We start from the raw sequence: 27,932 nt of genomic DNA, 5'->3' as shown, positions 1-27,932 counted from the left end.
TTTAACTCTTGAGAGTGTAAAGTGAAACCAAATGGACCCCTACAGGTCGCAGCACATGGCCATCTTCCTGGTGGCTCTCCGGGCGAAGTGGACCTTCCCACGCGCCCTGACGACCGCCGTGTACTCGTGGGACTTGAGCTTGGCGTAGTAGTCGGAGAACTTGTTGTAGAGGATGGAGATGGGCATGCCGTTGAGGATGATGCCGAACGAGATGCAGCCGAACGCAAAGATGCGCCCGAGGTTGCTCTCTGGGAACATGTCGCCATAGCCCACCGTACACAGACTGACCTGAGAGAGAGAGAGAGAGAGAGAGAGAGAGAAGGGGGATGGATGGATGGATGGATAGATAATTTAGATAGACAGATACTGATACTAGATAGATTGTAGATAGATACTGTCGAATGTAGATAGATAATATATACTGTAGATCAGTGTTTCCCAAACAATGGGTCAGACTGAGTAGCCTACAATGGTAGAATAATATTATCATGAGCATGAGTGAGGAGGACCACCAATTATTTGAAGATAGGTTGAAAATGGGTGACGTTGTCCTTTAAGAAATAGTGAAAATAGATCTACAAGCTCACAACACACGTGTGTGTGTGTGTGTGTGTGTGTGCGTACGTGCGTGCGACTCACAGCAGCCCACCACCATGCGTGCGGTATGGAGGTGAAGTTAGTGTTGTTGACCTCATGCTCCACAGTGTAGACCATGGCTGAGAACATGGAGATCGCTACAGCGATGAACAACAACAAGCAGCCCACCTGCAGAAAGAGGAGGCCGTGTTAGCCCTTTGTCTACAAATGTCTTTTATTATTCTCATTTATCAGTGGTTCTCAATCTCAAACGTTTTCATCTCAAGGACGTCCCAAAATGAGATGTATTTAGCCGTCGACCCCCATCTCAAAATATTTTCTTCCAGAGACCCCCAGATGTAAAGAATTGAATTTAAAAAAATCGCCTTAAAAGAATATATTCATAGATTTGCCAAAATAATGTCCATTGGGCCACTCAAGCACAGGCTCAGTCAATGGAGATCTTGCCCAGTCTAGCTTCTGAAAGACAGAGGCTAGACTAGTGCACATGCTAGACTTCTTTACTATCCTAGGGGACATGCAAACTCCACACAGAAAGGCTGGCGATGACGCAGAGACGAGAACACGACCCTAGCGCCCACAGGGCCCCCGGCAGGAATCGAACCCGGGACCTTCTACCTGTAAGGCCAAATCAACATTCAGGTGACTAAAATATGACTTAATGGAATTGTATTCAAAATACTATAACTAAAACTAAATAAAAGATTTGCTGGAAGGGAGGGCAAATAGACTGAAACAGACTCGCCTAACAGCTTGCTCAGCGATGCCTCTCGTGGCTCAAGTCCACTTTAGACAGCATGCCTCCGTCATGTCGTTTTAACTGTTATTATTTGTTTGTTTGTTTGTTTTGGTTTGTTTTTGGCAGAGCCGTCACCCTTTTATGTCTTGGGTTTGAGAACGGCACTTCCGCTTTCCTGTACCGCGGATGTGCCCGGCACCGTTTGGTGTTAGGTCACATTTGTCCAGGGCTTAAAGTTCTCAGTCCTGGGGACGGATTTCAGTCCTGAGGATTTCATAGGGGTTATTTAATGAGATTTGCAAAAAGTAATTTTCAGTCATGGGATTCTTTTTGGCTTTAAGCCCTGCATTTGTCCCAAGAAGTCACAATATGCATTTTGGGGAGTGACAGTGTGTTGAAGAAGAAGAAGAAGAAGAAGAATGTCACACATACTAATAACAGTCTACACTGGGGTTTCATTAGACAGCATAGTAGCATGCGTTGATTTTTAATATAATTTGATTTAAATGTATAACATTTCAACGTTTGATTTGGATACATTAGAACCAAACCTGTTGGTAACACTGCCTCAGTGTGAAGCCAAACGCTCTGAGTCCTGTGGAGTGACGAGCCAGCTTCAGAATCCTGAAGATTCTCATCAGACGCGCAATTCGCAACACCTGGCCTACCTGACAGGAGGCGAGAAACACACAAACACAGAATGAGAGTGCACACTGCACAGTGGGTTTTTGTTATGGGAAAAACTAAAACGGTACTCAACTGTATGTCACACATTTATTAACCAACTCAGTGGCCTTATGGTTAGAGTTTCCGCTCTGAGACTGGCGGTTGGAGTGGTTAAATCACACTTGTGTGAAGTGCCTTTGGGGCATTTGGGGGCATGCATAAAGCACAATGCGCGTACCGCCCCACAAAAAGGGTACTCAATGCTTCCCTGCTTGTCACTCAGGATAAAGGTTTGAACTAGCTGTCACATACTAGCATCAGGGTTCAACAATATGTCCGTACAGGGTCAAATGTGCCCGTGGCAAGACACGTAATTGGCCTCTTACACTGCAAATTCTAGATTTCGTTTTTACACACCGTTATAATGTTCTTATTTTGATCATAAGTCCCAAATAATTACTGAGTGTCAGTCTCCAAATGGAAATTTGTATGCATGGCTTGGTAATTGGTTCCAAACTAAAGGCTAATATAATATTACACATTTTATTATGACAAGCTCGGATACATGCCTTTTATAAAAGTTCTCCCCAACCCCTAAACCTATAAATTAGGTTTAGGGGTTGGGGTTAGGGGTGTGCGTGCCGTGCCGTGCATGCACCTAATCTCTAACTGGAGGTTACCTAATCTCAAATTATACTCACAATGACAATTTCAAATTATACTCACAATGACAATATGAAGAAGGATATTTGTCTTCACAGTCTGTTCAAACACCCACATAAAAAACAACGCATAGCACATAACACCAAGACAATACAAAAAGATGAGGTCCCCACTGAATACAGAACCATCCCATCATACATGTACATTGTATACAGAACCATCCCATCGGCGGGGCAGTTTAATGCCGCGCTGGCTGAGGGGACAAAACTCCTGCTAAAACTGACCTTTTTCCATGGCAAGGTTCTGTATCTTTGTAGGTAACTCGTCTCACCTTGCCGACCTGGGCGGCCGTCTCTCTGTCCCAGGTGTCTCTCAGAGTGTGCTCGTCCATGCAGCTCTCCAGGACCATCTGCAGGTAGAGGGGCAGGATGGCGATGAGGTCCACGGCGTTCAGCATGCTGCGTCCGAAGCGCCGCAGGTCCGGCGTGGACACCAGACGCAGCAGGTACTCCACGGTGAAGAAGGCGATGCAGAAGATCTCCATGTATTCTCCGTACGACCTCCCGCCGAGCTCCTCTGGTGATGTCTGAAGTGTGTCATTCATTCATTCAACAGGGACGATACAAATATTTACATAAGTAATAGTACTCCACTTACAATAAGCAAGAAGTTCTATTATCAAGTTAAAAATGTTCACTCTGAAAGAATATATATTCAAAGATTTACGCCACATCTCTCCAGCTGTGTCCATCATCCACCCAGAGAGAGAGAGAGAGAGAGAGAGAGAGAGAGAGAGAGAGAGAGAGGGAGACGGTGTAGGAGAGACAGACAGAAGGACAGCTATACAAAAGCAATAGCCCAAATTATAGTCATAAAACAAATTACACTGACTAAACATTTTTAAAGGATCCCTAGCTAGTAATACATCATAATTATTAATTACCCCAGCTGGTGCCATATTTGGTCACGGAATATCAACCCAAACTCCATAGAGGTAGTGATTGTTCTAGACTCTAGAACTCTAGAACAACTCTAGCATCCCAGCCCAAAACGTTGAGAACCTCCTGGGATAGGATACAACAACACACAAGGGCATCACCGCACCTTGTACTGCATCTCTTCTACTGTGTTGAGTGTCATGGCCACCAAGGACACCAGCACAAAGAAGGACGAAGCAACGCCCATCAGTTTGGCGAGGACGGACGAGAACGGTTTCTCCATGAAGTTCCAAATCTTTCTCCTGGTGGGACCCAACACCATGCCATGAAACAACTCTTCATTCTCCTCCACCTCAATCTAAAACAGGCCAAAGGAGGACAATGTAGCTGTTAAGAGAGAATAGGATGACAGAACAGAACAGAACGGCATGTATGTTCTGAATTGGTTAAATACTGGTGGTAATTGCCAGCAAAATGCAATTATGCCACTATAGCTTTATTGTTGTAATTTCTATAGCCAATTATATATATGGATAATATTTGACCTAGCCTAGTAATTCAATTCAATAATTGATTTTCTGTAAATGATTCACTAAAGCGGTGTATTTCGATTGGGCCTTTTGACTTTCAGCTTTCAGGAAAAAATACACAGGGAAGACATATTTGCATATTATAAGTTATAACCACACCCAGCTAGGGGTCTAAATTAGAGTAATGTGAGACACATCCAAAGCAAAAAGTACAAAACTATGGCACCCCATCTTCAAGATATCCTACAGACAGACAGACAGACTGACTGACAGACCTCAGCCTCCAGGTCTCTCTGTATCTTCAGCTGCTCGTTGAGGTCGTCCTGTCTCTCCTCGAAGCCGATGCGACAGCAGCGCTGTGCGTTCTTCATCCTCACGCCCCAGTAGTTCAGCTCCTCCACGTAGTTGCGAGGACACAGCTCCTCTTTGATCCACAGCACTCCAGTCCTCAACGGCCACAAGTACACGCACACGTCAGATTGGCACGGCAGTGGCAGTGTGTGTGTGTAGTAAGACATTTGTTTACATTATATAAATAAGAAAAAACTGTTTCTCGATTATTCGATTGACCTACATGAGCAAGATTAAGTCGGTTATTGGTTCTAAAATATCGCCTTTCCATATATTTTGGTGTTCATTTCCCATGCAGCCGCACTACCTGTAGAAGTTAAATATGAAGTGGAAGACTTGGGGGTCTCTGTCGAAGAAGAACTACCTGTAGAAGTTAAATATGAAGTGGAAGACTTGGGGGTCTCTGTCGAAGAAGAACTACCTGTAGAAGTTAAATATGAAGTGGAAGACTTGGGGGTCTCTGTCGAAGAAGAACTACCTGTAGAAGTTAAATATGAAGTGGAAGACTTGGGGGTCTCTGTCGAAGAAGAACTCGTTGCTCTGGAAGATGTAGTCGTCACACAGGTCCAGCCTCCTGCGGTGGTCCGTGGACGTGGCTATCCGACCAATGCGAGTCCTTGGATACTTGGCTGCTAGCCGGGAGGGCATGTGGTATACCTGGACCAAAAGACAATAGAATACAATTAAAGAGTTGATGCCCTGTCACCGCGTGCGTGTGCGTGTGTGTGTGTGTATATGTGTGCGTGCGTATATGTGTGTGTGCACACACGTGGCGTGCGTGCATGCATGTGTATACTGTATGTGTACTGTATGTGTTTTGCATGATTCTATGTGTGCGTGTCTGCACAACTTGTGTGCTGTGCACGTGTGTGTGTGCAGGCGTGTGTGTGTGTGTGTGTGTGAGAGAGAGAGAGAGAGAGAGAGAGAGAGAGAGAGAGAGAGAGAGAGAGAGAGAGAGAGAGAGAGGGACAAGCTGCGGGCGGTGAGGAGATGATTAGAGAGAGGAAAGATGAAGATAGATATGAATAGTATGGAAGGGAGGGGAGGGGAGAGGAGGGGTCCACTACAAGCTGTAATAAGTAGAGATTTAACAGGATAACATGTACAGCGACTTAAGGCTTTGCTACAGTATGATTATGACCTAGTTCCAGTTCTGACGTCCAGTCTCTCTCTCTCTCCATCATCCACCCAGAGAGAGAGAGAGAGAGAGAAAGAGAGAAGAGAGAGACACACACAGAGAAACAGTCAGAGAGAGAACCAGTCAAACAACCCCATGGCTTGTTTTAACCCATTTTAGGCGGGAACCCCTTTTGGTGTTACCATTATGTTATGCTTTAGCTATTGAAAAATAGCACGAGCTTGTAGGTCTTCTATTTTTGAAAAATCGAAGAACGACTGACATAGAAACATAGCTTTTTCAGAAAACTGTCAGGATGTAGAAGACATTTTTAGAATCTGATCTCAGGTCAGAAGGGTCTTCAAGGTTTTTCAGGTCGAGGACCCCTCAACAGAGAGACAAATGGATCAATATTGTATAAAATTGTGTTGCAGATTAAACCTTTTTTTCTTCTTTTTTTTAATAGATTTCATAGACAGCTTCACTTGTTTGACATGCAGCGGTGTCATCAGTGTGGTGTCAATTCATGTTTTTTTGGTTTGTTGACTTTACTTTTCTAATTTTCAGACATTTAACCACTTACGTGAACCCTCAATGCTTAGTAAACTTGACCTTTGGCTCTGTACTTGGTCAGCTCTTTTTTCCTCTACACACCAACCACCAATTTGCCGAACATAGTTGATCTACACGGTCACAACGCCTCGTGCTGCTGAGGAAGTTCTCCTCAGATGCTAGCGTTCAAGAAAGTAATGTAATAAATAAATAAATATGTAAATAAAAAGCGTTCCTATCACACAGAATTTTGCCGTACCCCTATAGTAACTCTGAGGACCACCTAGGCCTAGGGTCCCAGACCCCCTGCCGAAGAGCCCTGTTTAAAGACATTATAGGCCAACTTCCAAGAACGACTGAGTTTCAGTAGTATATTTCATAATAAAAAATGGGTGAATGACTGTACCCTGCCGCCGACGTTGATAGTGAGTGTGTAGTGTTTGGGGGGAGGGGAGAGGAGCTGTGTCGGGGCGGACACACATCTCTCCTCCTCTTCATCTTCATCATAATCAGCGTATGGATCATAGATGTCTCTGCCCATCTGTTCACAGGAGGACGAGGTTCAGTTGAAAGGCATCGAAATCCAATGGTAAATGGTTCAAAGTGAAGAGAGGAAAAATGAAGAAATAATTATTTAAAAGAAAAATAATGAAGTGAGGGACGGGCGCTCTTATATCGTACATCATCATACATCATCTCATTCCGGCCAATCGGAATTTGCGTCCTCACTGTCGTCTTCAATGTTTGTGTTATGCAATGTTTGTGTTCATTCTCAACAGCATTTAATGTTTGTGTTGGGACAAAGTTTGTGTTTACACACACACACACTAAAAGCTGGACATAAAAGCTGGTCATCGCCCCTCAAAAATGTAATTATGTCAATCTGCAGGATCCCCATGTGGATCTCAGACTTCATGTATCTAGCCTGTGTCCTCTTCTGTTCTAGGACGTCACATATCTATGAAGCGTCACTCTAAATCCGGGCACAGTTTCATCTCTATCAGAGGCCCATTGACAGCCGTACGTAAAAAAAATATGAAAAATTATGAAACTGTAAAAATTATGAAACTGTAAAATAAATCAAACATCACACCCATGCTCTTATCATCGTACAACACATATATGACGTAAGTTCTCCATTCTTTGTGTAGGACGAAAATGGCCGATTTGCTTGCTCTTACACTAACACAGGTGGAGCCCGGGATGGAGCAGGCCACCGCTGTCCCACATTTTGACACACACACACACACACACACACACACACAGACTAAGACTATACACACACTGCAGAGCCACTGCATAATGATAATAATAAAGAAAAGCTACACAATTTACAGAATTTAAAGAAACAAAGAAACAAACAAAAAACTAAAACACACAAACAAACAAAATGTTAAAGCAGAGTGTACCTGCATGGATGGTTTTCGGCATGGCTCCATGTTGTCATTGATGTTGTGTGTGGACAACTAACTGCACTTACATCCTTCTCTCTCTCTCTGTGTGTGTGTGTGTGTGTGTGTGTGTGTGTGTGTGTGTGTGTGTGTGTGTGTGTGTGTGTGTGTGTGTGTGTGTGTGTGTGTGTGTGTGTGTGCGTGCGTGCGTGCGTGCGTGCGTGCGTGCGTGCGTGTGTGCGCGCGCGTGCGCTCACCGGTTCAACAGTGTGTATGAGGAGATCAGATTGAATCTTGTAAAGCCGATTTATGAATATATGGAAGCAGTTTACTCAGCCACGTCAGAGTGAGATTAAACACAGAGAGGTCAGACTCATATATTACTCCTGTCCTGGGCCAGTTTTTGTAGCAGTGCTGCGTGCGTATCTGTGTGTGTGCACGTGTGCATGTGTGTGTGTGTGTGTGTGTGTGTGTAGTGTGTGTAGGCTAGTATTAAATGTGTTGCATGGTCACATGTGCGTGCTCACACACACACACACACACACACACACAGACACACACACACACACACACACACACACACACACACACACACACACACGTCAGTCAACTAAACCATCCATATTCTAGAACAGGGGTTTTCAAAAGGTAGTCCGTGGGCCATTGGTGGTCCGTGGAGATATTGCATGTGGTCCCTGACCATTCATTTAGTAATGTAAGATTTTGACCTGCAGGTGACCCATGATGACAGTTCATGTCTAGTCATTTACTGACAAGTTGGAGGTCAAGCAATTCAACAGAAAGGGGAGTTAGAATCTCAAGAGGGGGAAATACACCGGATTGTAGGTTGAGTCATTATTATTAGAAATGTATTAGTACAGTCAAATGGACCATTGGTTGAGAAACAGTGGGATGTATAGCCTACACATGGGATGCATAGCACGTGTTACAAAAGCACTAATCTTGTAGCCCTTATCCCCACCCAACACAACAGTGGTCCCCAGGTTGATTCTTAGTCAGGGTGGTGGTCCCAATCAGTTGAAACCCCCTGGTCTAGGGCAAACTTGTAGATCGGCTATTTTCAGTGAAGATTGAATATTTAAGAAAATACACTTGATGGACCATATAGGGTTTAAGTGGTTACAATTCAGCCCTTCTTCACTTCCCAGTTTTCAGATGTTTTGAAAATAGCAGATCTACAAGCTTTTTGTTGCTCTGTAGGCTATCTTATTGTATTGCTGCTTTATTTTTTAATGTGATGTTCTTGTTTTATTCTATGATTGTATTGTAGGCTACATATTACATCATCTTAATTGTAACAATTGTTTTGAAAGGCGCTTTCTAAATAAAATGACCTTACCTTATTGATTGATTGATTGATTGATTGATTGGTTGAATGATTGATTGATTGAAAATATTAACAGTAGAATGGGTACATTTCAAGGAAAGTATAGGTCCTTACCTGGGCTGGTCCTTACCTTGTGACGTGTTGTGGGCTTGTAGTGGTTACATACGGTTACATTTTGATTAAACAGTGATTGAGGGACGGTAGGGAGTCAGTCGACCCCTGGAAAGCTCTGGGATCTCACTACTCACTTTGATGATCGCGTTCTACATTTCTTGCGCGTGCGCATGGCTGCGACTGCGGTTCACGACAGCAGCACAGCAACGCTCTGGTTTACGGCACCGTAAATCGTCACGGTTTTCACAACACATGTTAAAAAAAAAGCCAAGGTAAACGTGAGACGTGAGTGTACATTTGGAAGTTTGTATTAGTCAGCGGACAACAACGGAATATTTATTAGATCGGTGGATCGATAAAGCAATAGATCAGACCTGATCGGTTATTGCTGGTGTGTCGTACAACAGCCTAACTGCTTGTGTTTGCTTGTTTGTAGGACTTATATTGCTGCTTCTGATTCGGGATGCAAGTTAGAATGGATCAGGATGCTAAACCCAAGAAAACTCTGAACCCCAATAAAGGTGGCAAGAAGTTCATGAAAGGTAATGATGATGAATGTCAATCAATCGATGTCAGAATACGGGATATTAGTTATTATTGTTGTTGTTATTATTAGCTTATTATTTTAGCCTGCAATCAATTCAGCAATCTCTCAGAATGTTTAATAAATCACTTGAGAATGCTTATTGCTTAATTGCTTATTTAAATGTATGCCAACCAATGCTTTCACTAAACAGTCATGTTGAGTCTCTTCTCCACTGAAAACTACTCGACTAGTACTACTAATTATGCTTTAAAACTACAATCTACGTTTAGTGTCCTCTCACAATGGCGAGCAACTGTGACGCTCTTTGTGACACTTTGAACCCAGGAGACCAAACATCTACCACGCATGCAAGAGCCTGACTGGGGAATACCCTCTTGGCCAGGCTGCTAATTTGGCTTATTGAAGAACATATGTTCCAGATTGCCACTTTACATTCTTTGCATTGAAACTATGAAAAGCTGCCAGAAGACCTTGTGCTTTAACCCATTTAGGACTGAGACCGATTCTAAAAAATTCAGAATCCTAAAAGTTTTCTGAAAAACTTATGTTTCTATGTCAGTGGTGCTCAACCTTTTTCATGTCAAGCACTAACTCTGGTCAATAGCTCTAATGCGTTTCATTTAGAGCTATGTTACTTTTATTTACGCTAAAGAGTAGAGGCTGGTCTGCATTCATGCGAGCGGCAGAAGTTGAGAGTAACATAGCTCTAAATGAAACGCATTAGAGCTATGGACCAGAGCTAGTCAAGCACCCCCAGAATTATCTGTATTTGGCCGCGGACCCCCATCTGAAAATATGGTGTTCCAGGGACCTCCCAGATACAAAGATTTGAGTTAACACTTGCGCTGAAAGAATATATATTCAATGATTTGCATACATGTTCATGATAAAAAAAAGCAGCTCTGCTGTGCTATGAGCTTATAGATCTGCTATTTTTCAATAGCTAAAGTATAACATAATGCTTAAAACACCAAAAGGGGTTCCTGTCCTGAATGAGTTAATCATGATGCCACCGTTTGTTTGTTGTCACCCTAGATTCCATGGGGGGTAAACTTGGCGGAAAGCCGCCTGGAGACAAGAAGAAACCTTTCAAACCGAAGAACAATGCGCAGAAGATCAGCGGGTTTGGGAAGAGTCCGCCGAAGAAGTTTGGGAAGAAGCCGGGACAGGGAGGAGGAGGAGGCCACGGCGGCGGAAAGACGGATTATAAAGGAAAGAAGGCAGTACAGGGTGGACAGGGTGGTCACCACGGGGGAAAGAGAGATCAGAAGGCGGGACAGGGTGGTCACCCCGGGGGAAAGAGAGAGCATAAGGAAGCCTTCGTCAAGGATGAAACCACCGAGGGGACGGTGGAAGAGGGAGAAGGAGGAGAGGATGTCAAAGGTAAGGAATCAGATTTCTGTGATGCTGTTCTGTCTACTGTAATCCAGTGCTCTCAACCTTTTTAAGGCCGTGACCAACCAAAATAATTATGATATTTTAACTGGAGACCCCCCCAAAATCATATTTGAACGGGGAACCCCCCACCTTGATTAAAGCACTTGGAACGTAGAAGTCAAGGCGTTCATTTTGGTGCTGATCAGTCCATTGGTTTGTGATATTAACCGTAGACGGACAGACCCGTCTAGATGGCTCGGCCGCTAGGTGCCAAAAGAAAAAAGTTAAACTCGTAGTATTATCGGTCAAAGTTATTGTCAGTTAACGGTTTATTCATGTTGTCTGTCGGCGTGATGTGATCACGCTTTCAATTAAGAATTTAAGCAGCTGATGTAGTCCTTAACCCATTTAGACCGTAGGATGTGTGGAGCCGTCCTAGCTAATCCAACCGATGGATTGCGAGGACGTATACCCACATCCTAGCTAGCCTCGGTCCCCGGCTTACTTATCTGCGAAAAGAAAAGCCTGGTCACAACGTAAGGCAGAGAAGCTATCGGCGGATGTATCCTCCGGAACAGCCGTTAAATGTATTTCCCCCGGATACTATATTTTTCCGACCAATCACAACACTTGTTTCATTCGCGGAGAATGTAAACTGATTTGTAAAGCATCAACGTCATTTCCTTGGGCAATACTTCCGCTAATATCCCGCAACTTCTGCTGATAGTCTTTTCAGCGTAGGTCTTGCCCAGGGTGCGTCCTAGCGCATTTTCATTGATATCAAACGAGAGAAAAATATTCGGATTATTTTTCCTTTTTTGGGGGGTTGGCCTCTCCTTCTGCACCATACTCCTTGCTGTTCGTGCATGTGCGCTCCTGTTCACTTAAGTTCCCTGTTTACCGCTCAGAAAGAAAGGCTCGTATCTCGGTATCTCCTAATCTAGGGAGCTCTCTGTGGTTTTGACTAGATGGATATACTAAGCTCTTCATATCTGACTTCAACATGAACATACCTCTCGTTTAAAATATTAACGCGAGGGACTTTCCAGTGACTTTATCGTACTCATAGCGAGATAAGCAAGCAACATTATTTCTCCCGATTTTTGTACGGAACTGGAGGGGGGGGGGCTTTCAGAGTAAAAGCTGCCATATCTGCGCGGCACCCGAGCTGCTATTTTGAATGAAATCCCGGCGCTGATTGTGTTAATGTGTGTGACTGTGTGTGTGTGTGTGTGTGTGTGTGTGTGTGTGTGACTGTGTGTGCGGGGCAGGCTCGGCGCCAAAGAAGATGAAGAAGTTGTCAAAGCCGGAACAGAGGAAAATACAACATGAAAAGAGGGATATGAGAAAGGAAGCAACGCAGAAAGACAAATATCAGGTCATCTGTCAGTCCAAACAAGTCTGGGAGGTCATTAGGAGGTACACGCACACACACACACACACACACACACACACACACACACACACACACACATTTCGCACATAATAGATTTAATAATGACAAGAGTATAAACGGTGAACATCTGAACCTATTAGAACAAACCTTGTTTCCTGGATAATCATATTATATTATCATTATGTAACTCAGAAGAATGTACAAATTAAATCAGATGGGCCCTTAGGGGACTAAGGATTACCGGTATGCTGCATTGTGTGTGTGTGCACGCACGCACACACGCATGCTTGAATGCTTGTGTTGTTGTGTTGACAGGAAAGACTGTGACAAAGAGAAGAAGACCAAACTCTTGAAGGGGATGCACGACCTGTTCCGTGGAAGGATGAAAGAGGTACGTGTTTGTTTTTGCCCTTTTTATTCAGGCTCAGGTAATCCAGTATAAATATCTGTGTTTGAATTTAGAATAAACTGCCAGAAAATACCCATGCTGTCTGTCTCTACAATGCTGTTTTCTTCTAAGCTTTCTTAAAAAGAAAAAGGTAATTTCTTGCTGTTTTTTGTCACATCTCCAGGTAGCATATTCCCATGACTCGGTGCGTGCGCTGCAGTGTTTCGTCCAGTTTGGCAGTCATGAGCAGAGACAGGCAGTGTTTGAAGAACTCAAAGGTTAGTGGCTGGAACCCCTGGACAGTGCAGACACAATCATGTTCCCCTTTTATTCATTCCTCTAATTTAATTCATCCCTTAATTCCACAATAAAATCATCAGTGTTTGGCAACACATTTTACTGTAGAGTATTAGAAAATGTAAGAATTTATTGACCAATCAATCGACATAAATAATATAAAATGCGTTCTTTGTTAATGAATAACTTCCGTCGTGATGTGAACAAAATGTGTTGCATTTATCTGTCTCTCCTGGTGAAAAGTCTTGCTAGATGAGGCTTTAGCCTCATCTAGCAACTCAATCTAGCAACCAAATACTCTCGTGTCATGGTTTAATTACCATTGTGTCCACATCTTCATAGTTCACACGTTAACAAGTAGCTTTGATCCTGCCAGCTACTAAAGGTACCTCTAATAAGAGTGTAAAACGACAGTAGAGAAGCAGCAGTGGTTTATAGACAATTAATATTCTTCCTTGATTCCTTCTACAGACGACATAGTGGAATTGAGTAAGCAGAAATATGGCAGAAATTTGGTCAAGAAACTTCTACAGTATGGGTGAGTCTGACCGCATCATAATTAACATGGCACATTAAAGAGGTGGTTTACATTTACGTTTCTTCTTCAAGTCTCATCTTTGTGTCGTCCTTTGGTGTTTATGAGGCTGACATAGAAGTCTCACATTTCATTGACCTGCACCTTTTGTTGCTGTTTGGAACGCTCGAAATTGCCATAACTCAGTGGCTATTTCTTAATATTTTCCTTACCAATTATTTGGGAGAGGTGGGCCCTGTACTTTATGCTTTCTGACTTGCCGTGTGCGTTTCCACAGCAACAAGGAGGTGGTCGCGGGTGTAATCCAGAAGTTTAAAGGAGAAGTTCGTCAGATGCTTCGTCACTCCAGCTCTGCCTTCCTCATAGAGTACGCCTACAACGACAAGGCTGTCCTCGCCCAGAGACTGATGCTCTCTGAGGAACTGTACGGGAACGTGTTCACCGTCTGCAAGGTATGGAGTGCAAATGTACTGTATACAGTGTGCACAAGACTGTGAACACATACAGTACACACAAGATTAAATATAGTTTATTGGGAATTCAAAGCACAACTCCAAAAACATACATGACATCATTTCCAAGACGATGGCACTAAAGTGCTCTTTGAGCCTTCCCTATTATACAACCTATTTAGGACAGAGGCCGACTCTAAAAACACCTTCTAAATACTGACCTGAGAAGTTTTCTGAAAAACTTTTTTTATTTTCTCCAAAAAGGTTATGTTGTTACTACCGGTATATACTCAACAGGGGTTCCCATCCTGAAGGGTAAAAACACCAAAAGGGGTTCCCGTCCTAATTCCTAAATGGGTAAAAACATCCTGGAGAATAAGGATACTGCCCCTTGCTGAAAACACTTGAATATGGTGCCATTATAAATAATTATTTAATTCTGTTCATATGAAATTAAACTAGAAAAAGTGCCCTTCCGGGCACAGGTCTCCACCAGGTTATCCACAGATCCGTGCAGTTAGAGGTAAAAACACTTTTCGGCCAGTTATAGCGCCACCTTGAGGCTGAGTTGAAATTGTTCATGTGGCATTTCGTCCTCGGCCTAGTGGGAATGTGGGTGCACAATTTCACGGAAATCACGCGATGTGTTCATGATTTGCAGCATTTTGTTTGAAACTGAGCACTCCTGTGAACTTTGGAAGCCAATCTTAACCAATCAGGATGGAGTCTGATAAATCTGAAAGACCCGTTTCGTTGAATGGCTCTAGAGAGACTGTGTACCAATTTGCGTGATGTTTGGACAAAATCTGTAGGTGTACTGTGCAAAAACTTGTTTTGCACAAAGCGGCCTCCTGGTGGCGCTATAACAGGCCGTTCTGGAAAGTTTGGGGCAGAGGTTCATCGTTGGCATCCAGGGAGTGTGTGTGCAAAATATGGCATCGACCGGGTTAACGGTGGCCGAGATTAGCTGTTCACGGACACACGGACGGACGGACGGACGGACAGACACACAAACGGACGGACGGAGTGCAAAACATACTCTCCCCACATGCCTTCGGCCTGGTGGAGACAATTATTGATTTTGTTTTTCTCCCATCATTGTTCAGTCGGCAACGTGTAACTCCATTCAGAAGGTCCTGGAGGCCAACCCAGACAAACTGACCAACATCCTATCAGAGATGAAGAGCATACTGGTTCCTATGGCACAGAAGTAAGACACACACACACACAGTCACACACACACACACACACACACACACACACACACACACACACACACACACACACACAAAAATGATGAAAGGTGACGTGAACTCTGACCCTGTTGTTTCTTCCAGAGAGCAGGTCATCAAACATTCTTTGGTGCATAAAGTCTTCCTGGACTTCTTCCAGTTTGCCCCAGACAAGCTCAGAATGGTGAGAGATGAATTGATGCCATGCGTCTTTTTAATTTATTCATTAATAAAATGTTTATTTAACCAATCTGTAATGGTGCAGCGTGTTAATGCAATATAACTAGTACATTCTGCAGTGGTTGAAGGTGGTCTCTCTACTCTTCCCATTGAGACATTTTAACCCTGCTGTTGGCTAGGACACCTGCTTGAACAGAACTATAGAAACCCGCTTATAGTCCCAAAAATACTTTTTCTTTTTAGCATTGACATTAACCACTTGAGCCCTATTTTATACTTAAAACAAAATGGCTGCCAGGTACGGTACCGGGACTGAAATTGTAGGATTTAATTTAAATGCACACAAATCTGAAATTAGATTAGCAGAGAGGGATAAATATGTATCTGTTGATGTCCATTCCACAACTTCACGCCATGCCGGTACTTAAGAAACACTGACCCCTAGGGGTGAGATTTATTTGGTACTTGTTGTATAGTGAATTAGATGGGATCTACATATTGAACATAAAAAAAATCTTGGTTTTCAAATGGGACAAAGACCGAACAAATGGATTTTGAGGAGGCTGCCATTCTGAATCTGATGAATAATCTGAATATTTTTTGTAGTGTCATACAACACCATACAATATTACAGTAATGGAGAATATGGCATATCAAATAATTCACAGGAACAATGAAACAATGAGGTGAACGGCACTAAAACGACGTAAACGAGAGACTGAGAGGAGATGATATTGATGTCGAGTTCTGTGTTGTGTGCGTGTTCATTATCCAACAGGAGATGATCGAGGCCATCAGAGAAGCTGTGGTGTACATGGCGTACACACACGATGGAGCGCGAGTAGCCATGAACTGTCTTTGGCACGGCACACCCAAGGTAAGTACAATGAACTGTATTTGGCACGTCACACCCAAGGCAAGTACAATGAACTGTATTTGGCACGGCACACCCAAGGCAAGTACAATGAACTGTATTTGGCACGGTACACCCAAGGCAAGTACAATGAACTGTATTTGGCACGGTACACCCAAGGTAAGTACAATTAACTGTATTTGGCACGGCACACCCAAGGCAAGTACAATAAACTGTATTGGCACGGCACACCCAAGGTAAGTACAATGAACTGTATTTGGCACGGCACACCCAAGGCAAGTACAATGAACTGTATTTAGCATGGCACACCCAAGGCAAGTACAATGAACTGTATTGGCACGGCACACCCAAGGTAAGTACAATGAACTGTATTTGGCACGGCACACCCAAGGCAAGTACAATGAACTGTATTTGGCACGGCACACCCAAGGTAAGTACAATTATGAACTGTATTTGGCACGGCACACCCAAGGTAAGTACAATTATGAACTGTATTTGGCACGGCACACCCAAGGCAAGTACAATGAACTGTATTTGGCACGGCACACCCAAGGTAAGTACAATGCAGTGTTGATTTCGTTGACTAATACTATGACGAAACATGTTCGTCGACTACCTTTTTTCACTGACGAAAAAACGAAATGGAATCTAAATAAAAACTAAGCTATGATGACTAAGACTAAATCTGTTGACAATTTCGTCAACAAATAAAAACAAGACTAAAATGTTCGGAATGGACTGGTGGACAAGAGATCCAGTATAAGTCATTTACTCATTTTACACTTGGTTGCATGCTGAAAATAGCAGATCCGAATAGTACATCGGCTAGGTGTAAAATCAGCCATAAAGGCCCGCCAAAATGCATTTTAGTCGACTAAATCAACTGTAGTTTTAGTCAACTAAAATCTTATGATATTCAGTGGACTAAAACTATACTAACACTAAAACATTCCAGGTGAAAAAAATATGACTAAAACTGAATTAAGTTTCATTCCAAAGATTATGACTACCGGTAAACTAAAATAGAAAATTTCTGCCCAAAAACAACACTGGTACAATGTCTGGCCATTCATTCACCTTCTACTGTCAGAGGTTGCCAACCTTTGGGCGGTAGGGCCACAAGGGTCTTGCTAGTGGGCGTCCATATCATTGGCAAAACACTTTGATTTGAATGAAAATATAACGTTAATATGAAACGTGATACCAATAAATAAGAACTGGAAATATACTAACGTTGGTTCCATTCATTCATCCAAGGTGGACACAATCAAAAATATGATTAATCATTCAAATCAATTTACTGTAGATAATTACATTTCATGTATTTTTATTTTTACATTCCAGGACAGGAAAATCATCATTAAAACCATGAAGACGTACATGGTGAAGTTCGCGACAGTAAGTTTTCACCTGTTGTTGGTCATGCAATAAAATAAACTGTTCTTGATATTTGCCTCTCTGACTCATAACAAACATTCAATTAAAACCTACGGTAGTATAACTCATTGACCAGAGAGCTCACCCCTAATTTGTATTCCCTCAGTCTACATCAAATCTCGGTGCCGAAAATAGCCGTGTGTGTGTGTGTGTTGTCAGGGAACCTTTCAGCACAGTGTGAGCATATAAATCAAGAAGAGAGAAGTCTGGTCTGACGATGTTCAATTTATTATAAAGTAATTAAAACGTGCACGAGTGATGAAATCACGACCTCTCTTAAGGAGAGATCGGGGTAACATGAGGAAAGATGGACTTTCATTTGTATATATAAAGACATGAAATCAGCAAAGGGGTGTGGCCTGACATGGCAAGTTCTGAGATACTGGGTAGCAACTGGTTGAAACCAGTTACGTTGACTGGCCAATTGATGACTGTGGCAAGATATATCGAGACCTTGGGAAAGCAGAGGAGTGTACACTGTGCAGGCCTCTCACAATAACATTGTGAGAGTAACATGTTAAAATGAAAAATAAGGGGGATTGTATATGAACAGAACAGACAGAGAATATAATTATTCCCTAGCCTGAGCTAACGTGTTAGGTTTCTGGTCTAGAGGGGCGGGTCGCGGCTCAGATTTGCGCACGCCCTGATTGGATCTCATCGATCTGTCCGTCACCCCCGGCCCCTCCTCTCCCCCCTAGTGCAGCGCTACGTCACATCATTTGGAGCGACGCCCACCCGGAAGGTTTGACTCCCACTTTTAGACCAGAGCGGCCAATACGTTCCTCCAGGCTTTCAATTTTTGCACCAATTCACCAACAAAAATGAAAGCCTGGTACCGAGGCTAATTATTCCCTATCAGTGTGTGTGTGTGTGTGTCAGTCACTCAGTTTAATCTAATCCATGTGTGTCATTCACAGGGCGAGTTTGGCCACCTGGTCCTTCTGGCCATATTTGACTGTGTTGACGACACCAAGCTGGTCAAACAGGCCGTTTTATCAGTAAGTTCCAAAGAAGCACACGATGATACGCTTTTACGGTTGATGCATTTGTTCAGGATTTATTTTTATTTTTTTAAAGGTTATCTTGTAAACGAGTGGTACTGAAGTAAGAGTGCGACATGATTTTAATAATGTCACATTGTATATTAACCCAATTTGGGCGGGAACCCCTTTTGGTGTTGGCATTATGCTATGCTTTAGCTATTGAAAAATAGCAGATCTACAAGCTCATAGCACGCCACCGAGTGGCACGCTACGAGCTTGTAGGTCTGCTATTTTTGAAAAATGGAAGAACGACTGACATGGAAACATAGCTTTTTCAGAAAACTGTCAGGATGTAGACATCCTGACTGTTTTAGAATCTGAAGTCATTTTTTTAATCTGATCTCAGGTCAGAATGGGTTAACAGCGATGTGAAGCCCTTTAGCTTAGTGCTGATTTATATTGTTAGGTAATCTTGGTATGGCCGCACAACGGTATTTAATATTAGTGATATTAATCACTGTTTCTCACACATGTTCTCCTTCCTCCTCCGTGTCCCGTGCAGGAGATCCTGTCCTCTCTGGAAGACGTGATCGTTAACAAATACGGTAAGAAGGTCCTGCTGTACCTGCTGAGCCCCAGAGATCCTGCCCACATCGTCCCTGAGATCTTAAAGGTGCTCCAGCAAGGAGATGCCAACGCACACAGGTACACAGTACAGAGAGAAAGAGAAACTTTCCCTTTAATGAATTAACCCATTTTGACTTGAGATCAGATTCTAAAAATGTCTTCTACATCCTGACAGTTTTCTGAAAAGGCCATGTTTCTATGTCAGTAGTTCTTCGATTTAAAAAGAATAGCAGACCTACAAGCTCGTAGCGCGCCACTCGGTGGCGCGCTATGAGCTTGTAGATCTGCTATTTTTCAATAGCTAAAGCATAACATAATGCTAACACCAAAAGGGGTTCCTACCCAAAAGGCTGAAGTGCTTGACATTGTAACTCCCTCCCTGCAGTAAAAAGGACACGGCCGTTCGACGGAAGGAGCTTCTAGAGGTGGTGTCCCCGCTGCTGCTGGACCACCTCCGAGACCACGCCCCGTCCATGGTCATGGACAAGGCCTCCAGCGTCGCCGTCAGCGACATCCTGGGCTCGGCGTTCGGCGACCTGCGGCCAGCCATGACGGCCGTGGCAGCACTGGCCAATCAGGAGCTGGTGCCAGGAGGGACAGATGGACAGGTGAGAGCCAATGACAAACAAAATTTTTTTTTTTTTTGTCACAGAAACCCGGAAGTGAGTTAGTTAGTCTTCAGTGGGTTCCCCTCACCACTTTCCCGCAGATTTTTTGTTGTTTTCCTGAGATTTCCAACTTGACGAAACCGTTCTAGGGACCATTGCAGAGGTCTGAGTTAGTCGGTTGCACACTGCCTTTGTATTGCATTGCAAATGATTCAACTTGTTCTTGATTCGCATGTCTTTCTGCAGAAACTACCAAACATTTTACTCTTTTTATTGCCAACTCCGGTTATATATCCGTACCCCCTGTCTATGGGACGTTATATGCCAGCTACGGATATCTCTGTACCCCCCTTTACACCATATATGAAGCGGTTGAGCCGAAAATCAGCTTTTGACATCATTGGTCCGGTTGCTCGTCAATGCCTCCGTCAACCCCAACACCAGGGTCTTTGCACACAGCCCCCAAAGTAGGATATTCAAAGCCTCATAACTCTGAAAATACGAGCGCTGTCTTTGGTGATGGGCATCCATCCAAGGTTCGGATGTCATTTGTGATTTTTGTACCGCATCGCTCCCGACATGTTAGATAACAGATCAAAGATAACCGCGTTAATGCCCTGGCAGGGCTTATGGCTTACCTACACTCTGGTGCCATCTAGCGTGGCACAGAAAGAAATAATCAGTCCGACGTGTACAGCTCTGTCTGGGAAGGGGGAACGCTCGCACGCACATGTAATGGCATGTGAAACGATTTTCGACTCATGCTCATCTCGAACTCAAAACGGTTTCCCTGTTAACTCGATCTGCGGTAGCTTTGACGAGGTTGCTTGCGTTAAATCTTTGGGGGTGCGCTGGTTGTTGTTTGATGGTGGAAAGCTATTGTTAGCATAGCTCTCACAGAGACACAGACTGACCCCGTTGTTATGCTAGCTTCCATTGACAGTGGCCTTTGTGGCAGAAAAATATGTTCAGTACTGTAAAGTGTGTGTGTGTGTGTGTGTGTGTGTGTGTGTGTGTGTGTGTGTGTGTGTGTGTGTGTGCGCGTGTGTGCGTGTGCGCGCGTGTGCGCGCAGCTCCACATGGCAGAACATCCCGCAGGTCATCTGGTGCTGAAATGGCTGATAGAGCAAGATAAAAAACTGGCAGAGGCTGAGAAGGAAGGTAGGATTACACATGCACACACAAATTGACTCTCACAGGAACGCACTCAATGTTTGAAGACAACACACAAAGACACAATTCTTTATCCCATTAGACCTGAGGCCGATTCTAAAGAAATGTCTTCTAAATCCTAAAAGTTTTCTGAACTTTCAAGGACTGTCAAGGACCCCCAGAATGATATGTATTTCGCTGCGGACCCCCATCTGAAAATATGTTGTTCCAGGGACCCCCCAGAAGCACAGATTTAAATTAAAAACGTTCGCTCTGAAAGAATATATATTCCGAGATTTGCGGCACATTTTTTACAATTTTTCAAAAGTTTGAGCTTGTAGATCTGCTATTTTTCAATAGCTAAAGTATAACTTAATGTTTAAAACACAAAGGGGTTCCCTGAATGGGTTATTTGAATCCAACATAAGATGTCCTCTCTATATCTGTGTTTGTCAATCATTCTGTGTGTCTCATTCTGTGTGTCAGAGCGTTTCAGTAGGATCCTAGTGGACACCGTAGGAATGGACAAACTGCTGACCTGGGTCAACGTCAACAGAGGAGCCATGGTGCTCTGCTGGTCAGTTCACACACATGGTTGTATGCGCGGCGCATACCGTATATTTACAAATAGTAGCCCGGCCTTTTTACACGCAAAATGGTGTCGGACCCCAGGGCGTTTAAATGGAACTGGGTTACTATTTGGAAATATATACGATATGCATGCTTTTGTATCTACATTTAACATTTCATGTTTTGTATAAATAATAATGATAAATTAATATTCTGTATTGTGTGTGTGTGTGTGTGTGTGTGTGTGTGTGTGTGTGTGTGTGTGTGTGTGTGTGTGTGTGTGTGTGTGCAGCCTCCTGGGCAGCGTGGACCAGTCGGTGTCATCAGAGGTGAAAGCGGCGCTGACCTCCATTAAACCAACACTCTGTGACATCAACAACAGCAAAGGGGTTGAAATCCTGCTAGAAAAGCTCAGTACATAGACACACACACAGAACACACACACACATTAGATCCACACTGAACGTGAAATATGATGTGCTGACGAAGCAATGTAAATTAATTTCCAATTCTACGTTGATTTGTTTCCACCTTTGTGAATAAAAGCATCAGTCTGTACGAATACAGCTATGTGAAGTATTTTGAGGTGAAATATTCGCAGACAAAATGTTCTGTTCGTACATGCTTCATGTTCCCGATGTGTAAAGGACCATTTCGCTGTGCTCACACTGGCAGCTACAAAAGATACAAAGCGATGCAGAGTCGATGTCTCTGTTGGAAGAACACGGAGCACGGACAGTGTCGGACACGGATAGTTTTCCTCCGTCAAACGCAGGAATTATGTGAAGAGAGGTAGGAGGGTGGAAATGCTTAAACAACACTTGGTTGTTTTTTTGTAACTGCAGATCAACTTGGATTGTAGATGTTGTAGCGGCTGCAAAATGTCTGGTGTCACTTTGTACCTTCAGGTCACTAACTTCCATGGATAATTAATGGTAGACTAGCTTTGTAGCTGCCAATGTGAGCGCAGCATTACTCTTATTCTCTCACTCTGTCTCAGAGTCGACATGTTTTTATTAAAATTAAAATGTTCCTCTTCCTGTGTGGTTGTTCTGCACTCTGATCTGAAGCAGATTAACCCATTGTGGCCTGACGTTTAAATTAAAAAACAATCTTCTAAATCCTCCAGTTTTCTGAAATAAATATTTTCACGATTTTTCAATGGCTAAAGCATAACATAATGCTAATGCCAAAAAGGCCCAAAATGTGGTTAAATCCACTCCCTGATTACCAGGAGAGAAGGACTGGCTTCACTAACTCTGGATCCCCTTGACCAGGATGTGAGAAGCGCTGATTTAACACTTTCGGCTTTTCTTTCAGGTTTGCATGGCTCAAAGAGGAAATAAAAATAATAATAAAAAGGTTGTTCTACTTCGGTATTTTACTTTAACCCATTTATATTCAAGGCCAATTTTAAGAAATGCCTTCTAAATCCTAACCTAGTTTTTCTGAAAATGTTCTGTTTTTTTTATTCAAACAATTACAATTATTTGCTGTTGCTAAATACCTAGCAACATTTAAAATGGGTTAAAGATAATAACGTCCCCTTATGTTTATTGTTCAACAGTCAATAAATAATAGAACTTATGTGTATTTATGATTTTTATGAAAAGAAATCCAGAGTTAATTGAAAATCACTTTAAACCTTGTGTCCCTGGTTTTGGGCATGTCAAAGTTCCACAATTCTTGCTCGCTGTTTTTGCTGCCCATATTTTTCTCATTTACTCAGAATACATTCTAACAACATAAATGACATCTGGAACTGCATACATTTTTCTTTCTTTTTTTGTTAAAATTTTGTAACTTGTGAATTATAATTTAGTTTTATCTGGCTGCACTTTGAGCAGTTGAAATGAACAATAAATAAATAACAGGTATTTGCTAGATATGGCTTTTGTCTTCATTATAACTTAGAATAAACTTTAATAAAATAAGACTATTTATTACTTGAATTATTTGGAGTGGGTGAGGGGGGTAATGAAATGGTTCACTGTATTTCCTTATTTAACCCGGGAGAGAGAGTTGTTACTTGGATTAACAAAGAGATGTGATGTCTGTAGCGGAATACAATATTTTGTTAGAGAAAAGTCTCTCATGCCACACCCGTCTTTGAACGCTACAGTGTCTGAACTGCGGCTCGCAATTTAAACTTGCAACAGGAATCCGTCATTTGTGATCTTCTGTTCATGGAAATATTTTAGAATTTCTAATCATTTTCAGTGTTTCTGAGAACTCCTGTGAACCAACAGTCTGTCTGAAGAGACTAGTTGAACTCTACAGCACTGTTTCTGAAGAGGACTGATGTCTGTGACAGACTTCAACAGAATCTGAACAGTCAATGTGTTATGCCCACAAGCTGGATACAGACTAGTTAGAGGGACTATGAAGGCCAAGTGTGATACGTGGTGCGAGAGGTAGATACTGGACTAGGGTAGGTAACCAGATCCAACATTGAGGAACCGCATTCTGTCGTTCCATCATATTTGGAACCGTTTCCTGAACCGGTTTATTACACTGTCAGAGCTGGTAGGCCATGTGGACTTCATGTCTGACCCCTGCTATATAATTGTGGTTCTTAACCCATTTTGACCGGAGATCAGATTCTAAAAATGTCTTCTACATCCTGACAGTTTTCTGAAAAAGCTATGTTTCTATGTCAGTCGTTCTTCGATAATTTTTTTTTAGCAGAACTACAAGCTTGTACCGCGCCACTCGGTGGCGCGCTATAATTGAAGATGTTCTACAAATTGCAGCAAAACATCTGATATCCAGTGATTTCTGGGATAAACAAGAACGTGAATGGTACATTTTGGTCTGATAATGTTGTACTGTGCAAGTTCAAATAATATACTTTTCTCAATTACATTACATTCTCTATTTTGTTAACATTTTGGTGTGGGGGGGGGAATGCTGGTGCGCCCAGAAATACCTGGTGCTCACTGGACCTGAATCCCTACTATCACTGATACTTTGTTTATAACTGTTACGTCTCCTGTTGACAGTACACACACGCACTTGCACACACACACACACACTCTCTCTCGCTGTCTATCGCTCTCTCTCTCTCCACATTCAGAATGTGACCATCACTAGAGGGACATGCTGTTCATGGTGGTGGTGTTCGTTTGGTTTGTGGCAGAAAATGAAGTGAGAGGTAAGTAAGAATGAAAGAGCGAAGCGGGAAGTACATTTTTAAAACAAAATGCAACCGTATATCAGAGACTTTTAAGTTTATGCACAGAAATATGAAAAATAATGAATTAGAAATTAAATTGCAAGCACGAGAACTACATATAATACTATGAAGTAATTTAATTAATACTATATTTATTTGTAAATTTGGATTATTACAAAACATTCACTTTTTAAGTCAGAACTTTTACTTGTAACAGAGTACTGTATTTCTGTACTGCAGTAATCTACTGCAGAAATACATGTCTAATTGAAGTAAAGATTGTGAGCTTCCTGCCTTGATCTTCTTAACCCCCCCCTGACACGACGTGGCCGGAACTATGCACAAAAACGAATTTCACCAACTTTTTTTTACTGTGATTAGACAATAAAGCTGTGTACTTTTTCCCCCTCATAGCTGGTAACTGTTGGATGCGGCGGGGTTCAAACTTGCGATGCCAGGTGCTGTACTCTACCGGGGTGAGTCAAAATGTCTCTTTATTGTGAACATATTCCCCTCTACCTTTCCATGGCATAATGTAGTATATAACGTCATTTAATATCTTGACCTCTGCATCCCTCTCAGGGGTCACCAATGTGTCTGGGACAAGACTTGGACTGTGTCCGTGGCAAATTTGAGATTCTCTTTTCTTTACTAATGTTCTAATTTGATAAGACCCTGGCCAATTACTGAATGCCAAGTCTCTCAATTTTTTCCCCCAGAATATATGACAGTTATTTACTATGACATTAATGTATGGCACATTATAGGGTCCAACTATAGGTGGTTGTGGTTCTCAAATGTTTTATTTTGCAAGGACCCCGTTAACTCAGAGAGTGTACAAATGGAACCAAATATACCCATAAGGGTCCATTTGGTTCCATTTCTACACTCTCTGAGTTACAGACCTGCTGTGGTCATTCAGCGTCTATCTATTTATGTGTTTCTGGTAATTATTAATTATTATTGTCCACTCATTTTGTATGTCCGTGGCGGAACTGGAATTGATCCCTCTCCATCCTTCAACACCCCCCCACCCCCCCCCCCCCCCCCCCCTCAGCTCAGCAGACAGGAGTGCTGCCGTTCCTCCGGCAGTCTGGGATCTTACTGGTCCGAGGACGAGGTTCCCATGGCAACGCTCTTTCACTGGGGGGTCTACGATGGAGGGGCCCCCAACTGTGTCCCCTGTAGAGGTGTGTGTGTGTGCGTGTGTGCGTGTGTGTGTGTGTTGTGCATGGATTGTCATTACATACTGTGAGACATTACAAAGGACACAATATTGTGATTATAAACCAGATTATTATTAAAATACATTCTTGTTTGAATATAGGCCTATGATTATTATTATTCATATCTTCTCTCATCCATTGTCCTCTTCTCCTCTTCTCTCCTCTCCAGACCCCTGCTTCAGTGTCCACTGTGGTCCAGACAGGTACTGCGTGGCCACCCGGCGAAACGAGCCCCAGTGCGTGTGTTTCCCGGCAGGCTGCGGAGTCCCTGGGGGCCCTGCCAGAGGCCCCGGGCCCCACGGAGGTGCAGGAGGGACCGGGGGAGCCGGGGGGCCCGTTTGTGGCTCGGACGGGAGGTCTTACAGGAGCCGGTGTGCCCTGGTTCGAGCCCGGTGTCTGCAGAAGCGAGTGGATTTGAGGGTGCAGTACCCAGGCCGATGTAAAAGTATGTTGTATTGATTATTCTCTCATTATTAGGTCATGAATTTTGCTCATGCATTTGTTTTGAGTTGCGTGAGTTATCATAATCTAAATATTGACTGACCGTTTACAAATACGAATTTCCAATGGTTTACAAAAGAAATAGCCGGCAGTCTAGCAAACTAGGAACAAAATAAGTTCGATTTTAGACTAACCATTAACTAGGGAGATCAATCACAAAGCAACTATACTATACTATACTATACTATACTATACTATACTATACTAGTATAGTTTATCAAAGTGAGGCCCGGGGAGGGTCCTGTCCCCAATATCGGTTAATGAAGGATCAGAATCAGTTGAACCTTTAATCCTACAGTATATATCATTGCTGTCGGGCAGAAGCTTCTTATCTCCATATTTGAAGCAGATTTAGCAGATTCACAAGCTCACGAACCTTGTGCTTGTCCTTTTTAATATATAATTCTAAAACCTTTTTAACAACACAAATCATGGGGGGGGGGGGGGGGGGGGTATCCAAATATGTTCAGATGGGTGTCTGTGTGACCAAAGACATTAATTTGGGCGTACATAAAATAAAATCACACCCGTGTGAAGTTAGGGGGGCGCTCTTGTCGTCGTACATCCAATAAAAAATTAATATACTTCTTCATGAATTAATTTGTCAACTTATGATATTATCTTTTAACCATCACACCCGTGTGAAGTGAGGGGCGCTCTTATCATTATACATCATCATACATCATCTCATGAACAACTGAATTTATGTAATTGGTTGGTTAAATTTACGTTATATTTGGCGGACATTTGACCCAATTTCTCCTTTCATTGTCTGTCAATGGCCTAAAAAAAGAACATTTAAGGACAACTGAGCTATAACTATCTGCAGTGCACCAGATATAATTATTAAGTTCATTAATCTCTCTGTCCATTTGTCTGTCTACCCACCCAGGATCCTGTCGAACCGTACACTGTCCTGGCAGCACTTCCTGTGTGATGGACCAATCAGGTGCAGCGCGCTGCCTGCCCGCCTCGGCACATCTTCCTTTGTCCTGATGATGTATGCCAGACCTTTTTTTGCCTTTATTCATAGATTGATAGTAGACTGACAGGAAAGGGGTAGAGAGATGGGGGGGGAAGACACGCGGGGATCGGGAGTCGAACCCGCGGCATGCCGTCAGGCTGGCTCAGCAGCCTAGGTGCCCAGATGGTTGAGCTAACCATCCGGGCCAGCCAGACCGTTTTTACAAGTGTATTATGCGCCAATGAATGTGTCCTGTTTTAATCAGATTGTTAGTAATGAATTAATAATAAACTATACTTTGTTGTGTAAAGCAATGATTCTTTGGAACTTTAAGGAACCCCATTTCAATTATGCTTTAGGCCCTTTTGATACGTTTTATTTGGACCCCTGGGTGGTCCCTGC

At 42.9% G+C, this 27,932-nt stretch overlaps 3 protein-coding genes across 3 annotated transcripts; 2 read left to right on the top strand and 1 right to left on the bottom strand.

Annotated features, from left to right (window-relative positions):
* Positions 1-39: 39 nt before the first annotated feature.
* On the bottom strand, positions 40-7,592 carry kcnv2a (potassium channel, subfamily V, member 2a; the record flags this gene model as incomplete). Its single annotated transcript, XM_083793033.1, has 9 exons — positions 40-288; positions 640-765; positions 1,888-2,004; positions 2,997-3,251; positions 3,770-3,961; positions 4,409-4,580; positions 4,963-5,141; positions 6,560-6,694; positions 7,563-7,592. The coding sequence occupies 9 exons, from the start codon at positions 7,590-7,592 to the stop codon at positions 40-42; spliced, it is 1,455 nt and encodes a 484-aa protein (XP_083649159.1).
* Positions 7,593-9,295: 1,703 nt separating this feature from the next.
* Positions 9,296-23,550, top strand: pum3 (pumilio RNA-binding family member 3). Its single transcript, XM_083793169.1, has 17 exons — positions 9,296-9,548; positions 10,589-10,936; positions 12,202-12,349; positions 12,642-12,717; positions 12,899-12,992; positions 13,483-13,549; positions 13,824-13,998; positions 15,105-15,208; positions 15,336-15,414; positions 16,189-16,287; positions 17,629-17,682; positions 18,642-18,722; positions 19,270-19,412; positions 19,720-19,942; positions 21,016-21,103; positions 21,581-21,671; positions 21,957-23,550. Exons 1-17 carry the CDS (start codon positions 9,470-9,472, stop codon positions 22,084-22,086), a joined length of 2,079 nt encoding a protein of 692 aa, XP_083649295.1. The 5' UTR covers positions 9,296-9,469; the 3' UTR covers positions 22,087-23,550.
* A 1,179-nt stretch (positions 23,551-24,729) lies between these two features.
* LOC310879130 (follistatin-A-like) lies at positions 24,730-27,588 on the top strand. Its single transcript, XM_083793570.1, has 5 exons — positions 24,730-24,818; positions 25,254-25,315; positions 25,897-26,029; positions 26,235-26,510; positions 27,459-27,588. Exons 1-5 carry the CDS (start codon positions 24,764-24,766, stop codon positions 27,560-27,562), a joined length of 630 nt encoding a protein of 209 aa, XP_083649696.1. The 5' UTR covers positions 24,730-24,763; the 3' UTR covers positions 27,563-27,588.
* Positions 27,589-27,932: the final 344 nt, after the last annotated feature.

The sequence above is a fragment of the Protomyctophum parallelum genome (genome assembly GCF_964188405.1).
Source record: "Protomyctophum parallelum genome assembly, chromosome: 21".
Classification (NCBI taxonomy): Eukaryota; Metazoa; Chordata; class Actinopteri; order Myctophiformes; family Myctophidae; genus Protomyctophum; species Protomyctophum parallelum.
The sequence above is the reverse complement of the archived record's forward strand: the minus strand, read 5'-3'. Positions and strand labels throughout refer to the sequence as shown.

Coding starts and splice junctions, on each gene's coding strand:
- pum3 (XM_083793169.1), top strand. CDS start 9,470: ATGCAAGTTAGAATGGATCAGGATGCTAAACCCAAGAAAACTCTGAAC. Junction 13,999..15,104: donor ACGTGTTCACCGTCTGCAAG/GTATGGAGTGCA, acceptor ATCATTGTTCAG/TCGGCAACGTGTAACTCCAT. Junction 17,683..18,641: donor ACATGGTGAAGTTCGCGACA/GTAAGTTTTCAC, acceptor TGTCATTCACAG/GGCGAGTTTGGCCACCTGGT.
- LOC310879130 (XM_083793570.1), top strand. CDS start 24,764: ATGCTGTTCATGGTGGTGGTGTTCGTTTGGTTTGTGGCAGAAAATGAA. Junction 24,819..25,253: donor GGCAGAAAATGAAGTGAGAG/GTAAGTAAGAAT, acceptor TCCCCCTCATAG/CTGGTAACTGTTGGATGCGG. Junction 25,316..25,896: donor AGGTGCTGTACTCTACCGGG/GTGAGTCAAAAT, acceptor CCCCCCCCTCAG/CTCAGCAGACAGGAGTGCTG.